The 16,643-nt window shown below is 48.1% G+C and overlaps 1 protein-coding gene across 1 annotated transcript in view; it reads left to right on the top strand.

The window, feature by feature from the left end:
• FBN3 (fibrillin 3) overlaps positions 1–16,643 on the top strand; it is a 127,274-nt gene that overhangs the window by 53,626 nt on the left and 57,005 nt on the right. Inside the window, exons 12-22 of the mRNA XM_033136571.1 lie at positions 594–713; positions 3,336–3,461; positions 4,690–4,812; positions 6,431–6,706; positions 9,083–9,136; positions 9,388–9,513; positions 10,709–10,834; positions 11,071–11,190; positions 13,284–13,421; positions 13,571–13,621; positions 14,992–15,117. Coding sequence (XP_032992462.1) covers positions 594–713; positions 3,336–3,461; positions 4,690–4,812; positions 6,431–6,706; positions 9,083–9,136; positions 9,388–9,513; positions 10,709–10,834; positions 11,071–11,190; positions 13,284–13,421; positions 13,571–13,621; positions 14,992–15,117 — 1,386 coding nt within the window. The remainder of the gene's footprint in view (positions 1–593; positions 714–3,335; positions 3,462–4,689; positions 4,813–6,430; positions 6,707–9,082; positions 9,137–9,387; positions 9,514–10,708; positions 10,835–11,070; positions 11,191–13,283; positions 13,422–13,570; positions 13,622–14,991; positions 15,118–16,643) is intronic.

The following is a 16,643-nucleotide window of genomic DNA, read 5'->3' as shown; positions in this document are numbered from 1 at the left end:
GCCCCTCCATCTTTCCCAACATCAGGGTCTTTTCTAGGGAGTCTTCTCTTCTCATGAGGTGGCCAAAGTACTGGAGCTTCAACTTCAGGATCTGTCCTTCTAGTGAGCACTCAGGGCTGATTTCTTTGAGAATGGATAGGTTTGGTCTTCTTGCAGTCCGTGGGACTCTCAAGAGTCTCCTCCAGCACCATAATTCAAAAGCATCAATTCTTCGGCGATCAGCCTTCTTAATGGTCCAGCTCTCACCTCCGTACATTACTACTGGGAAAACCACAGCTTTAACTATACGGACCTTTGTCGGCAAGGTGATGTCTTTGCTTTTCAAGATGCTGTCTAGGTTTGTCATTGCTTTTCTCCCAAGAAGCAGGCGTCTTCTAATTTCGTGACTGCTGTCACCATCAGGCTTCTTAACAAAGTTATATTTCAACATTTTTCTTAACTCATGATAGATCATATCCCAATATACTCTCACCTTCTTGTCGTTTCCATGGGGGGAGGGGTGGCTAAAAGAATTTTTGCCGCAGTTGTTGCATACATGAACCGCCTTTTATCGTCTCTTGGTGTCTCTCTCCACCTTTCCTTTCCTTGCGAAGACATGGACGAGTGTTCGAGCAGCCCTTGCCTCCACGGCGATTGTGTGAACACACCCGGCTCGTACCACTGCAAGTGCCACGAGGGATTTCAGAGCAACCCCACCAAGCAGGCTTGCATTGGTAAGTTCGGGGAGAAGCTTGGTGCCATCTTGGGGAACTGGTGCAAAAAAAATATCCCCCTTTTGGATTGGTGGTTATTGTTAGAAGAAAAAAAAACTGCTCCTTTATCCCTTACGGGGTACCCAAGAACCTGTATAGTGTGCTGGCCCCAAGGGTTTGTCCGTGAAGCGAGGTCCAAGTCCAGTCCTGGGTCTAGGGATCCAAAGGAGGTCAGTCCGGCGGGGAGCAAGGCGGGGAGCAGGTCGAGGTCCAAGGCAGGTTCAGGCACAAGGTTGCAGGTTGAGCACACGCTTGCAACTAAGTTGCTCACGCAACTTGGGCTGGGTCTGGCTGGCTTTTATCTGGCCCTATGCTTAGGGCGGCCCCGATCCTCCGGAGACTCGCCTCTCCTCCGGGCCTGGAGGCGAGCACTCCTCCTGCAGACACTTAACTCCCTTCGCCTCTCTGTCCTGAGCCTCTGCAGCTCAGGAGAGGCTGGTGGGTTACTGGACCCAGGGACCACCTCAGCTTCCTCTGAAGAGGCTGGGAGTGGAGCACCTGCAGGCAATGGGTCCTCCCTCCCATCAGGAGCCAGAGCAGACTCCGCTGATGCCTGCACCTGGGGAGCCAGCACAGGTGGGGATCCTTCAGGCTCAAGCCCTGGCCCCGGCTCAGCTGGTTCTGGAGGCAGGGAATCCTGTGCAGGCTGGGATCCCTCAGGTTCAGCACCAGAGTCTGACTCCCAGGCCATCACATATAGAGTCCTTAAGTAGGTCCAACGAAGTTGATGTTCAAGAATCATCGCTTCGACACTGGTGATCTTTGCTTCTTCCAGTACGCTGCCAATAGTTCACCTGTCTTCCCAAATGATGTGTAAAATTTTACGATGCATGTACCACCCTGGCGAGACAGTGTGCAGGCAGGGAGGGTCTCAGCCGGTGCACCGAATGGACACAGAACTGACCTGCACCTCCATGGATGGCTGTGGATCTCAAATGACCCCCAGGCTGCGCACCTGGTCCTTCCGGGCCTTGGTTACCCCATTCAGGAACACCATTCCTCTAGCACCATGGAGGTGATTAGTTAAATTATTATGTAGTCTCTTCTTTATGCTACCCGAGTTAGGAAGAGAGCAGAGAGAATTGTAGCAGATCCTTTACATCCCGGTCATCATCTGCTTGATTTACTTCCATCTGGACGTCGCTACAGGACTTCATATACAAAATCGGCCAGGCACAAGAATAGTTTTTCCCCCTGTGCCATTAAATTGTTAAATTCATAGTTGTATAGCTTAAGGGGAGGTAAAATATGGGTGGGGTTTCTTTGCTTCTTTGTATTGTGAGAGGAACAAGTGTCTGTATGTTTACATTGCAATGTAGCCAAAACAAATTCCAAGTATGTTGGAAAATGTACTTGGCCAATAATAAATTATTCTTATTCCTATTCTTCTTCTTTGGCGATCACTCGTAGCCGAGTAAGTCTATGCTTGGCCCTGTTATAAGAAAAAACTGCTCCCTTTCCCTTATGGGGTATTCCGGAGCCCATAAAAAGTCCTTAAGTGGGTTCCCTATCGGTAAGAGAAAATAACAGAGGCCAACCAGAGAATATTGAGAAGCAAAGCAGCTAGTAAGCCTGATCTTTATTAAACTGTTGCAACAGGGTCCCCACTCCCCACACGCAGGAGGGAGGAGAACCCCGAACAATGGTGCGCAGGCCCCTATATAGATTTTTGAAATTGCCCACCCAGTAGCTCAAGACCACCAACCCCCCCCCCCGAAACATCGTGCATACATCACAGAAGGAGGCAGTCTACAGCAGAAATCCTGTCTCCTAGGATACCTGATAATGGTCACTGATTGCTTTACCCGGGCAGCCTGGCAATTCTTTTTGTGGCGGTTAATGCTTTAGTCCAGGTCACGAGCTCACCCTATTCATACACAAATACTCCCTTAAGACGGGATTTGTAAGCAAGGGGACAATGGGAAGGCTATACTTGGTCCTGTTATAAGAAAAAAAAAAACTGCTCCCTTTCCCTTAAGGGGTTATTCCGGAGCCCGTATAGAGTCCTTAAGTGGGTTCCCTATCGGTAGGAGAAAATAACAGAGAATATTGAGAAGCAAAGCGGCTCATAAGCCTGATCTTTATTAAAGGAACTGTTGCAACAGGGTCCCCCGCTCTTCGCACGCAGGAGGGAGGGGAACCCCGAAAAAGGGTGCGCAAGCCCTTATATAGACTTTTGAAATTGCCTGCCCTGTAGCTCAGGACCACACCCCAAATGAGCATAATGGTCACAAATCTAGTACTTTCAGGATTGGCACAGTCCATAAAAATACAGTTGCAGCACTTACAACCTTAACACTATAGCACACAGAACAGAACGCCAGGCGCCTTCTGGCCTATTATAGTCAGCGTGACCTTGAAAGACAGATAGCAGAACCAGTTTGTACTCAACTTCCCAGGAGGAATAACCCAAACAACAGAAACCCCCTGCCTGTTTATTTCACGTAGAAAAGAAACCTCCCGGAACCCTCTCGATTTAATCAGAACAGGAAAGATCTCTGCACATCAGATCAATGCTTTCTGCACTAAGAAATGCAAACGGGCGGTTCTGACTTAACTAACGCCTTTTTGGTTCCTTGCTAGACATCGACGAGTGCATCATGAACGGACTGATGTGCCGGAACGGGCGCTGTGTCAACACCGACGGCAGCTTCCAGTGCATCTGCAACGCCGGCTTTGAAATCACTCCGGACGGGAAGAACTGTGCCGGTAAGGATTAGGCCCTTTTTTGTCGTGGGGTGGGGGTAAGGGGTGGGGCATGCGAGGCCCTCAGTCTGGTTCCTTCAGGGCAAAGGGAGCCCAGGGAGGAGGAGGAAGAAAAAGATGGAGCAGAGAGCCAGAATGGATGAGACAGTAGAGGGGAGGGGGGAGCAATAGGTTGAAGCCTCTGGGAAGACCTAGTGATGGAGGAAAAGGTGAGGGGGAGAGGGAGAAAGGAAGGAGAGAGAGAGAGAGAGAGAAGGAAGGAAGGAAGGAAGGAAGGAAGGAAGGAAGGGAGGGAGGGAGGGAGGGAGGGAATGAAGGGAGGGAAGAAGAAGAGAAGAGTTTGGATTTGATATCCCGCTTTCCACTACCCGAAGGAGTCTCAAAGCGGCTAACAATCTCCTTTTCCCTTCCTCTCCCACAACAAACACTCTGTGAGGTGAGTGGGGCTGAGAGACTTCAGAGAAGTGTGACTAGCCTAAGGTCACCCAGCAGCTGCATGTGGAGGAGCGGGGAAGCGAACCCGGTTCCCCAGATTACGAGTCTAAGGAATGGAAGTCCAAGGGAGGAAGGAATACAGAAAGGAAGGAGGGAGGGAGGGAGGGAGGGAGGGAGGGAGGGAGGGAGGGAGGAAGGAAGGAAGGAAGGAAGGAGGGAGGGAGGGAGGTTGGGAGGGAAGGGAGGAGGGAGGGAGGGAGGGAGGAAGGAAGGAAGGAAGGAAGGAAGGAAGGAAGGAGGGAGGAAGGATGGGAGGGAAGGGAGGAGGGAGGGAGGGAGGGAGGGAGGGAGGAAGGAAGGAAGGAAGGAAGGAAGGAAGGGGAGAAAGAGAGCCCTTTTTTGTCTCTCGCCTTTCCCATCACTATTTTCATCTGCCTCTGGTACAAAGGAACATAGACAGCTACTGTTGACTGAGTCAGGCCATTGGTCCATCTATCTCAGTCTTGTCTACACTGACTGGCAGCTGCCCTCCAGAATTTCAGGGAGGAGCCTCTCCCATCTCGTGGGGCAGACCCTCCACCGCTGAGCTATGGCCCTTCCCCAGATAAGCTCCCGGGAGATTTTTCTCATCTGGAGAAAGAAAAGGGGGGGGGCGTTTCCCTGCTCCAGTATAACTGTTTCTGCAAATCCTCTGGTCCACCCCACCTTGGAAAGGGAGCGAGTGAAGCCAGGGGAGGCCACGCGGGGGGGTTGGAGAAATCCCTATGGTAAATTGCTCCTTCCCTTTCTCCCGCAGATCACGACGAATGCGCCACCACCAACATGTGCCTCAACGGGATGTGCATCAACGAAGACGGCAGCTTCAAGTGCATCTGCAAGCTGGGCTTCGTCCTGGCTCCCAACGGGAGATATTGCGTCGGTGGGTAGACGCCGGAGAAGCTTCGCCCGCGGTGGGGGGGGGAGTTCGCGTTTCCAAACGTGAGCCGAGTCTTTGCCGTCCGCCGGTCTTGCGACAACTCCCCGATCGGGCGCTCTCCCGAGTTTTTTGGGGTTTGTTAAATTCACACACGGCTTTTTTTTGCGGTCCGCAGACCCACAGCACACATAGTACAGGGGTGTCCAACAGGTCGATTGTGATCTACTGGTAGATCCACACGATGTTTTGGTAGATCGCAGTCAATCTCTGGCTCCCTTTCCTCTGCGTCGATAAATCCGACTCCCTCCATTGTTGTTTGAACTGGGGAAGGGAAGACGGAGCTCCCTCTGTGTGGCTGTTTCCATCCATAGCGATGTTTTTGCGAGTGGCTTAACCCCAACTTCCCCCCCCAAAAAAGCCTGCACCTTAACCCCCCCCCCAAAGGGGCTTTCCTCCTCCCAAAAAAAAAACTCAAAAATTTTGAGCTGAACCCCTTAAAAAACGGGGGTAGATCGCTGCCAGATTTTAATTCTGAAAGTAGATCACAGTCTCTTAGGAGTTGGCCACCCCGAACATAGTATGTACAGTGGTGCCTCGCAAGACGAAATTAATTCGTTCTGCGAGTGCTGTCGTATAGCGAATTTTTCGTCTTGCGAAGCACCAACGGGGGAATAGCGGTTTGACGGGGGGGGGGATTCGTCCCATAGAAAAATTCGTCTTGCGAGACAGCCTTTCGCTAGCGAATGCCTTTCGTCTCGCGAGTTTTTCGTCTAGCGAGGTACCACTGTATAGATCAATGTTATACCAGCCTTGTTAGCCAACAGAAGAGCTTTAGCCTGTACTAGGACTGACAAACGTCCGGGATTTCCCAGACGTAGCCGCGATTCGTCTGCCAAAAGTGGCACATGGCAGCTCATAGTAGTAGTAGTAGTAGTAGTAGTAATAATAATAATAATAATAATAATAATAATAATAATAATAATAATAATAATAATAATAATAAAGTTATTTATACCCCGCCCATCTGGCTGGGTTTATCAACAGGATATTAAAAACACGATAAAAGATCAAACATTAAAAACTTCCCTAAACAGGGCTGCCTTCAGGTGTCCTCTAAAAGTCAGATAGTTGTTTATTTCCTTGACATCTGATGGGAGGGCGTTCCACAGGGCGGGCGCCACCACCGAGAAGGCCCTCTGCTGTAGCGGAAGTGTGATTTTTTTTGGGGGGGGGGAGTATAAATTAAAAGAATTTAAGGAATCATCTGGGAAATTAACAACATGGTTACAATATCATCATTTGAATGAAGTACAGTTGTACCTTGGAAGTCGAAAGGAATCCATTCCGGAAGTCCATTCGACTTCCAAAACGCAGGAATCTGCGTCGGACGTTTGGCTTCCGAAAGTAGTTAGCAAACAGGAACACTCACTTCCGGGTTTGTGACATTCGGGAGCCAAAACGTTCAGGAACTAAGCTCTTCGAAAAACCAAGGTACGGCTGTATTTAAAAAGGACCGGGGGCCAAATCTTGAGTTTGTTTCCGGGTTGCGCTGCCCAACCCCAGCTCAGCTTTCCTCGTGCTTCCCCTGCCTTCCTCACTGCCCCAACCTTTTCCCTGGCAGACATTGACGAGTGTGAAACCCCCGGGATCTGCATGAATGGCTGGTGTATCAACACGGAGGGCTCCTTCCGCTGCGAGTGCCTGGGGGGCCTGGCCATCGGCGTGGACGGGCGGGTCTGCGTCGACACCCACGTCCGCAGCACCTGCTACGGCGGCATCAAGAAGGGCACCTGCGCCAGGCCTTTCCCCGGCGCCGTCACCAAGTCCGAGTGCTGCTGTGCCAACCCGGACCACGGGTTCGGGGAGCCTTGCCAGCCTTGCCCGGCCAAGAACTCAGGTGAGTTGGAGAAAACGTGCCTGTCAGGCTTCAGGGAATCGGGTTCCACTCCACCCCCACCCCCCATGGCAATAGATAAGAAGACCAACAAAAGGAATGTCTTCCCAGTTAGAAACTTGTAATAATCGCATCGAGAGAACCAAGAACACACCTCCTAGAAACCAGTTAAGGGTCACACCCCCTTCCGTCCCTATTAATCTATGTCACGCCTACGTCTTGTAATCTGAGCTTGTGCTGTCATACCTTGGGAGTCGAACAGAATCCGCTCCGGAAGTCCGTTCAACTTCCGAACAGTCCGACTTCCAAAGTTCGGCTTCTGGTTGGCTGCAAGAAAATCGGGACACTCACTCCTGGTTTTTGAACGTTCAGGAGCCGAAACGTTCGACTCCCAAGGCGTTCGGGAACCGAGATACGACTGTACCCTCTGTGCTTTCTGAGACTTTCTTTTTTTTCCCCAACAACTTTTTTTTAATTAATTTTCACATATTGAAACAATTAAAACTTATTTTCTATAACAAGAAGAAATATATCCCATTACTAAAAACATATACAAAGACTTTCTTATCCTTTCTCACTTTGTTTCATGACTTCCTCTAATCCCTCTTTGCTCATTTCATTACAATACATCTTTAGCAGTCTTCCAACTCATTTTAAACATTCCTATTTCAAATCCTCTAATTTACATTCTTTCTCTATCATTATCTAACTTTACTATTTTCTAATTATTTCCAGTTCTAAATACACACCTAAGCCTCAATTTCTTCCAAAAACTTTCCTTATTAACAAATCTTACAATATATATTTTTTTAAATACACTTTAAAATTGCTCCAATCTTGCTCTAAAAGAGACTTTCTGAGCTCTTTACGACTTTGGGGAGATCAGAGGAATGCTGTCTAGAGACTGTGAATCTGTTAACCCTCACTCTCCCAGTGTCTCTTCTCCTAGCTGTTCCCCACCCGGTATTCCCCAGCTTCTGCCTTCTGAACTATGCCCCTCTGCAAACCACTCTTCCAAATCTATACTGTCCTCCTGCTCCTGGGAAGATTCAGGAGCAGGGAGAGGGGAGAGGCTCCCACCATTTCTCCTCAGTGCAGCCCTCCTCAGCACGGTCTGTGACAACTCCCAAGGCTCCACAATTGTGTGATTCTGTGGGGACTGTTGAGGTGGCCCAAAGTTTATTTCCTTTAAGTTCTCAAGTTCTGTCTCCAATTGAAAAGATGGAGGGACCTGGCTTGAAATCCCATATCAGATTCTCAGCATCGGCAGGCTTGAACAGAACCCTGAAGTTTGCAAAAGTACAAAAAAACACTTTAGGATTTAAAAAAAAAAAAACTAAAGGAGGAGATGCCTAGAATTGTGCAATAAGGTAAAAGGTCAAGGACCCCTGGGTGGTTAAGTCCCGTCAAAGGTGACTCTGGGGTTGCGGGAGCTGGTGTTTGTCCACAGACAGCTTTCCGGGTCACGTGGCCAGCAGGACTAAACCGCTTCTGGCACAACGAGACACCTTGATGGAAACCAGAGAGCACGGAAACGCCGTTTACCTTTCCTCCACAGCGGTGCCCATTTATCTACTCACACTGGCGTGCTTTCGAACGGCTAGGTTGGCAGGAGCTGGGACAGAGCTCACTCCGTCGCGGGGTTTCGAACCGCCGACCTTCTGATCGGCAAACCTAAGAGGCTCAGTGGTTTAGACCACAGCGCCACAAGGACAATAAGGACTGAGCATTCTCGGTGTCCATGGAATACAGCGGCTCTTTCAGCACACAAATGTAAAAAGGCTTAGAATGGCTGACTCAGTTTGTTCTTGGTATGAGCTTTCGTGTGCATGCACACTTCTTCACAAAAGCTCACACCAAGAACAAAATTAGTTGGTCTCTAAGGTGCTCTAAGGTGCTACTAGGGGACCCAGGTGGCGCTGTGGGTTAAACCACAGAACCTAGGGCTAGCCGATCAGAAGGTCGGCGGTTCGAATCCCTGCGACGGGGTGAGCTCCCGTTGCTCGGTCCCAGCTCCTGCCCACCTAGCAGTTCGAAAGCACATCAAAGTGTAAGTAGATAAATAGGTACCGCTCCAGCGGGAAGGTAGACGGCGTTTCCGTGCGCTGCCCTGGTTCGCCAGAAGCGGCTTTGTCATGCTGGCCACATGACCCGGAAGCTGTCTGCGGACAAACGCCGGCTCCCTTGGCCTATAGAGCGAGATGAGCGCCGCAACCCCAGAGTCGGACACGACTGGACCTGATGGTCAGGGGTCCCTTTACCTTTAAGGTGCTACTGGAAGGAATTTTTTAATTTTGTTTCGACTACGGCAGAGCAACATGGCTACCTACCTGTAATTAGAATTGCTGAGTTGAGAAAGACTTGTTGTTGTTTTTGCAGCTGAATTCCAGGCTCTGTGCAGCAGTGGCATCGGCATCACAGCTGACGGGAGAGGTACGTTTCTTGGAAAGTAATCCCCACCCTACCCTTCAGCAGCTTGTGTGGGGTTGTGCAAGGCTGGGGCCCCTGCAGAAACTCGGTCCTGGTGGCGTTTCATTGGGACGTAGGCTTAAAATCTGTGGTCCCAACTCAGTCCTCGAGCGAAAGCACTGGACCTCCTGACACCTTGTAATTGATCGTTTCCGCTCTGATTCGCGTAAATATGGTCTTATTGTTAATTCCCAAATCCCCTCTCTCGCGTCCAGATATCAACGAGTGTGCCTTGAACCCGGACATCTGCCCCAACGGGATGTGCGAGAATCTCCGGGGAAGTTACCGCTGTATCTGCAATCTTGGCTACGAGTCCGACCCCACGGGCAAAAACTGTGTGGGTGAGTGGTTTCGCGGGGTCGCGGAGGGCCCTCGGGGGGCCGCCTAGAGATCGACGCAACCTCGGCACCCATGCGCAGACAGGCCTGTGGCATGCGCCGTTCGAGCTTCGAAACAGAACTTCTCTGGAGCTGATGCGGTGCAAGACAGCTTGCTCCCGATCGGAGGTTTAAACCCAGGAGCCAAGCGGCATGGCTTATCCCACTGACAATGGGACTAATTTATCTTATTAAAGGAGGCAGTGAATGATAGGCGTGCCTGGCGTGCTCTGGTCCATGGGGTCACGAAGAGTCGGACATGACTGAACGACTGAACAACAAAAACAACAAATCTTATTAAAAATAAAAAATAAAAAATTGTACAGTCATATCTCGGGTTGCGCTCGCTACGGGTTGCACGTTTTCAGGATATGAACGCGCCAAACCCAGAAGTACCGGAACAGATAACTTCCGGGTTTCGGCGTTCACGCATGCGCAGAAGCGCTAAATTGCACTTTGCGCATGTGCAAAAGCGCCGAATTGCGGCATGCGCAGAAGCAGTGGCGTGGGTTGCAAATGCTGCTGGTTGCGAACGCGCCTCCCGCACGGATCACATTCGTGACCCGAGCATCCACTGTAAACAGTTAAAATCGTTAGTGGGATTGAAATAACACTTGTCGTGCAACGATGAACTATGGACGGAATGGAGATAAAAATTTTGGGATTGAAATAAAAGATGCAGAAGGGAAGGGTCAAGAATAAGGCCCACAAAGGGGAGGAGCGGAGTCCAAGGAATTATTTGGAATCTTGTTATTCTGTGGGTGTAAATATTAATTTGGAAAATCAAATAAAAGAGAGAGAATGAACACTGTCCAACCATCTCGCCCTCTGTTGTCCCCTTCTCCTTGCGCCCTCCATCTTTCCCAACATCAGGGTCTTTTCCGGGGAGTCTTCTCTTCTCATGAGGTGCCCAAAGTCTTGGAGCCTCAGCTTCAGGATGAGATACCTATGAGGTCCATAAATTACCATATAGCATATATTCAACACACAAAAAAAACAGCGGCAATTTGTTGTTGACAAAGGACAGCTGGACATAGAAAGGGCCCCGTTACCTTCAGTAGCTGAGGGCCTCATCAAACCTAAATCCGGCCCTGGGTGCTGGCCAAATGAGAGGTGCTGAAACCATGCGCAGCTCAAACTCGTGTGACTTCCTCTCCAGATGTGGACGAGTGTGCCGTCAACCGGCTGCTGTGTGACAACGGCTTGTGCCGCAACACTCCAGGGAGCTACAGCTGCAGCTGCCCCAAAGGTTTTGTCTTCCGGACGGAGACGGACACCTGCGAGGGTAAGTTTTCGGGCAAGAAAGGGAGCGGACCTCTGTTGCCGGCGAAATTGACTCTTTAGTTAAGGTTTCAGCGCCAGCCAAGCTGTCAGCTTTGCCTGTCCTTTGAGAAGTTGGGGTGTTGGCGAGGGTCCCGTGACTTCCCACGAGGGAGAGGCAACGCAGATCGGCTGATTTCAGGATCAGGGATAAATTCAGAAAGGTTCTAGCCTTGGCGACCGAATTTTCTCTCCCTCCAGATATCAACGAGTGCACCTCTAACCCGTGCATCAACGGCATATGCAGGAATAACGCCGGATCGTTCGCCTGCGAATGCTCCCCGGGAAGCAAGCTGGATTCCAGCGGCACCATCTGTGTTGGTAAAGAGCTTCTCTTTCCGTAATTTTTTTAATTAGATTTTCATACCGTTTAACAAATTCAATTCAGTTTCGATGCAATACGCCCTTTGCCTTCCCACTTCCTATCTTTACTCCCGTGGTGTTTCTGTCCTGCTTGTGTTCAAATCCTTTTATCCTTATATGTCCTTAAATTCCTTAAAGTGGGAGGGACAAACACTGAAATGCAAAAAATAATAATAGCAAGAAGCAAATAGGAAGAAGAAGAAGAAGAAGAAGAAGAAGAAGAAAAAGAGCCAAAAAAATGCATTATAATGGGGAAATTCACACTGAAATGCAAAAAATATATATAACAGTGAAATACAAATTTATTTATTTATTTATTTATTTATTTATTTATTTATTTATTTACATACATATATATACATGCATACATACATACATACATACATTCCCTGCTCATCTGGCTGGGTTTCCCCAGCCACTCTGTGTGGCTCCCAACGGACTATTAAAAACACAACAAAACATCAAACATTAAAAACTTCCCCAAACAGGGCTGCCTTCAGATGTCTTCTAAAAGTCAGATAGCTGTTTATTTCCTTGACATCTGATGGGAGGGCGCCACCACCGAGAAGGCCCTCTGCCTGGTTCCCTGTCACCTCACTTCTCGCAGGCAGGGAACCGCCAGAAGGCCCTCGGAGCTGGACCTCAGTGTCCGGGCTGAACGATGGGGGTGGAGACGCTCCTTCAGGGATACTGGGCCATTTAGGGCTTTCAAGGTCAGCACCAACACTTTGAATTGTGCTTGGAAACTTACTGGGAGCCAATGTAGGTCTTTCAGGACCGGTGTTATATGGTCTCGGTGGCTGCTCCCAGTCACCAGTCTTGCGGCTGCATTCTGGATTAGTTGCAGTTTCCGAGTCACCTTCCAAGGCAGTTCTACATAGAGTGCAAAGTGTGTTATATTGAGGAAATTTACACTGAAATATATATATAATCGTAAAATTCAATCTGTCTGTCTGTCTATCTCTATCTATCTATCTGTCCGTCTATCTATCTATATCTATCTATCATCTATCTATCTTTCATCTATCTATCTCTATCTATGTATCTATCATCTATCTGTCTATCTATCTACCTTATCTATCTATCAATACATCTATCTATCTATCTATCTATCTATCTATCTATCTACCTATCTATCTATCTACCTTATCTATCAATCAATCAATCAATCTATCTACCTTATCTATCATATATCTATCTATCTATCTATCTATCTATCTATCTATCTATCTATCTATCTATCTATCTACCTATCTATCTATCTATCTACCTACCTATCATCTATCTATCATTCCATCATCTATATCTATCATCTATCTGTCTATCTATCTACCTTATCTATCTATCAATAAATCTATCATCTATCTATCTATCTATCTATCTATCTATCTATCTATCTACCTTATCTATCTATCTATCTATCTATCTATCTATCTATCTACCTTATCTATCTATCAATCAATCTATCAATCAATCTATTTACCTTATCATATATCTATCTATCTATCTACCTACCTACCTACCTATCTATCTATCTACCTACCTATCATCTATCTATCATTCCATCATCTATATCTATCATCTATCTGTCTATCTATCTACCTTATCTATCTATCAATCAATCTATCTACCTTATCTATCATATATCTATCTATCTATCTATCTATCTATCTATCTATCTATCTATCTATCTACCTACCTACCTATCTACCTATCTATCTATCTATCTATCTATCTACCTACCTATCATCTATCTATCATTCCATCATCTATATCTATCATCTATCTGTCTATCTATCTACCTTATCTATCTATCAATAAATCTATCATCTATCTATCTATCTATCTATCTATCTATCTATCTATCTATCTATCTACCTACCTACCTATCTATCTATCTATCTCATCTATCTACCTTATCTATCTGCCTTATCTATCTATCTATCTATCTATCTATCTATCTAGCTAGCTAGCTAGCTATCTATCTATCTGTCATAGCAGCAGCAACAGCAAACCCCACCTGACTCAGCTCTTCTGCTTTCCTCCCCTAGACAGCATGAAAGGGACTTGCTGGCTGAACATCCAGGAAGGCCGCTGCGAAGTGAACATTAATGGGGCCACGCTGAAGTCTGAGTGCTGCGCCACCCTGGGCGCTGCCTGGGGCAGTCCGTGCGAACGCTGCGAGATTGGTAAATGTTTGTCTGAACGCCCCGCTTTGGCACTGGCCGAACTGCAGTGTGCAGGGAGTGTTGATCTCCAAAGCATTTTGGGGTATCCAAGTTTGGCAAAGTCTCTTGGTTCTCAGGCTCCTCTCTCCTTTTTTTCCCTTTTGCCACAGACACCGCCTGTCCGAGGGGTTACGCCAGGATGAAGGGGGTCTCCTGCGAAGGTACGAGGCCCTCCCACCGTTCGTATCCTGGGGTAGCCTACCGAGGAAACCCCAATCCCCTCCCCGTGAAACGTCCTTGTGTCTTTGATAGCTCTTCCCTTGGATTTGCCCTTCTCAGGGGCAACGTAATGTTGGACAAGGCAACGTGAGCCTGCCTACCTCAAAACAGCACCCGGGTCTTTAGACTTGCCAGTTTACCATCTGCGGGTGGCGCTGTGGTCTAAACCACCGAGCCTCTTGAGCTTCTGATCAGAGGGTCGTCGGTTCGAATCTCCACAACAGGGTGAGCTCCTGTTGCTCTGTCCCAGCTCCTGCCAACCTAGCAGTTCAAAAGCACGCCAATGTGCAAGTAGATAAATAGGTACCACTCCAGTGGGAAGGTAAATGGCGTTTCCGTGTGCTCTGTCACAGTGTCCTGTTGTGCCAGAAGTGGTTTAGTCCTGCTGGGCACATGACCCGGAAAGCTGTCTGCGGACAAACGCCGGCTCCCTCGGCCTGAAAGCGAGATGAGCACTGCAACCCCATAGCTGCCTTTGACTGGACTTAACAGTCCAGGAGTCCTTTACCTTACCATCTGCGAAATGGGTGTTCTGAGGAACTGTGTTTTTCCAAAGGAGGGTTTTTGTGCTTTGACGGTGCAGATCCCACCTGTGCTTTGTGCTCCAGATTTTCTTAGGCCCCACTGGACCGAAATGGATATTTTCGCCGCAAATCTCCGGCAGCCCCCACCCGCTGGCTTAACAGCGACAACCCTCCTGACGTTTTTCTCTCCCCAGATGTTTTTTTTTTTAAATTTATTATTTTATTCATTTAACATCACTGAACAAACAAAACAACAATTAGGTATGCCTAGCTTTTGACTTCCCTCTCCCAACCCAAACAGGTAATTTATTTAAATCCAATCACACAATTTTTAGTCTTTATCTACAGTCCACATTGTAGGATTTCTTGCAATCCTGCTAGCGCCTTCAAATTCTTGCAAGTGTCATTTAAATAAACAATAAATTCGCTCCAATCTCTCTGGAATTTCGAATCATCCTGGTCTCGGATTCTGCAAGTCAGTTTGGCCATTTCCGCGTATTCCATCACCTTTGTCTGCCGCTCCACAATCGTGGGTATCTCTTGTGACTTCCACTTTTGGGTCAACTAAGTTCTCACCGCCACTGTGGCATGGATAAATAATCTTTGGTCTACCTTTGCAATTTCATTGCCCATCAAACCCAGCAAAAAAGCTTCCGGTTGTTTTCTTTGGGAAATGTGTATCTAAACATCTTCTTCAATTCGTTGCAGATCAATTCCCAGAATTACTTTCACTTTGTCACCACACATGACAAAAGTCACCGTCTGACTCCTTACATTTCTCTCCCCAGATGTGAACGAATGCGAGGTTTTCCCAGGTGTCTGTTCAAACGGCCATTGCGTGAACACAGTGGGGTCATTCCGTTGCGATTGTCCCGAAGGCTTGACGCTGGACGGCTCCGGCAGGACGTGCGTTGGTGAGGATGGAGAAGAGGCGTGAGCTATCCGGGCTCCCGGCTCCTCTTTCCCCGCGTTTCCCATGACATCCTTATTTTCTCGTCTTCCATGGAAATGACCTTGCTACGTCTCTGAGCGGGGAGAAGCCCCCGTGCTGGAGACAAACCAAAACGCAGAAGCCTGTACAAGCCCAAAGCATGCAGAATGCTCTGAGCAGGGTACAGAGGAGGGACGCGGGTGGCGCTGCGGTCTAAACCACAGAGCCTAGGGCTTGCCGATCAGAAGGTCGGCGGTTTGAATCCCCGCAATGACAGGGTGGGCTCCAACATAGCAGTTCGAAAGCACGTCAAAGTGCAACTAGATAAATAGGTACCACTCTGGCGGGAAGGGAAACGGCGTTTCCATGCGCTGCTCTGGTTTCTCCAGAAGCGGCTTAGTCATGCTGGCCACATGACCTGGAACAACAACACATAATAATAATAATTAATTATTTGTTTATATCCCCGCCCACCTGGCTGGGTCCCCCAGACACTCTTGGAGGACCCCAATAGAATATTTTAAAAATGATTTATCAAAATTCAAACATTAAAAACTTCCCTAAACAGGACTGCCTTCAGATGTCTTCTAAAAGTCAGATAGTGGTTTATTTCCTTGACATCTGATGGGAGGGCGTTCCACAGGGCGGGCGCCACCACCGAGAAGGCCCTCTGCCTTCTATATTCTGCTCTGGTCAGACCCCACCTGGAATACTGTGTCCAGTTCTGGGCACCACAGTTCAAGAAGGATACGGACAAGCTGGAACGTGTCCAGAGGAGGGCAACCAAAATGGTCAAAGGCTTGGAAACGATGCCTTATGAGGAACAGCTTAGGGAGCTGGGTATGTTTAGCCTGGAGAAGAGAAGGTTAAGGGGTGATATGATAGACACGTTCAAATATATAAAAGGATGTCATATAGAGGAGGGAGAAAGGTTGTTTTCTGTTGCTCCAGAGAAGCGGACACGGAGCAATGGATTCAAACTACAAGAAAGAAGATTCCACCTAAACCTTAGGAAGAACTTCCTGACAGTAAGAGCTGTTGGACAGTGGGATTTGCTGCCAAGGAGTGTGGTGGAGTCTCCTTCTTTGGAGGTCTTTAAGCGGAGACTTGACAGCCACCTGTCAGGAATGCTTTGATGGTGTTTCCTGCTTGGCAGGGGGTTGGACTAGATGGCCCTTGTGGTCTCTTCCAACTCTATGACTCTATTATTCTAACAACTTTAAAAAACCTCAACAACTGTTGTGTCTGGATTTTCACGTGTGTGTGTGTCTGTGTGTGGAGAGAGAGAGAGAGAGAGAACCTCTTAGAGGTTCCATTTATTGTTTTAAGCAGCATACGAATTTTGTTGGGCCGAATCAATCAATAAATGTCTCCCCTTAATCTTCTCAAGAGTAGCCCAGTCTCAGGGTTGCTGCCAGCTAAATTCTGCTCAGAGTAGACCAGCAGACCTCCATGAGCCATGTCCCTTAATTTCTGATGGCTTTTCTCGGGCTACGATTAGCGTGGCAC

The sequence above is a fragment of the Lacerta agilis genome, chromosome 18 (assembly GCF_009819535.1).
Source record: "Lacerta agilis isolate rLacAgi1 chromosome 18, rLacAgi1.pri, whole genome shotgun sequence".
Classification (NCBI taxonomy): domain Eukaryota; kingdom Metazoa; phylum Chordata; class Lepidosauria; order Squamata; family Lacertidae; genus Lacerta; species Lacerta agilis.
This window is presented reverse-complemented; position numbering and strand designations above follow the sequence as displayed.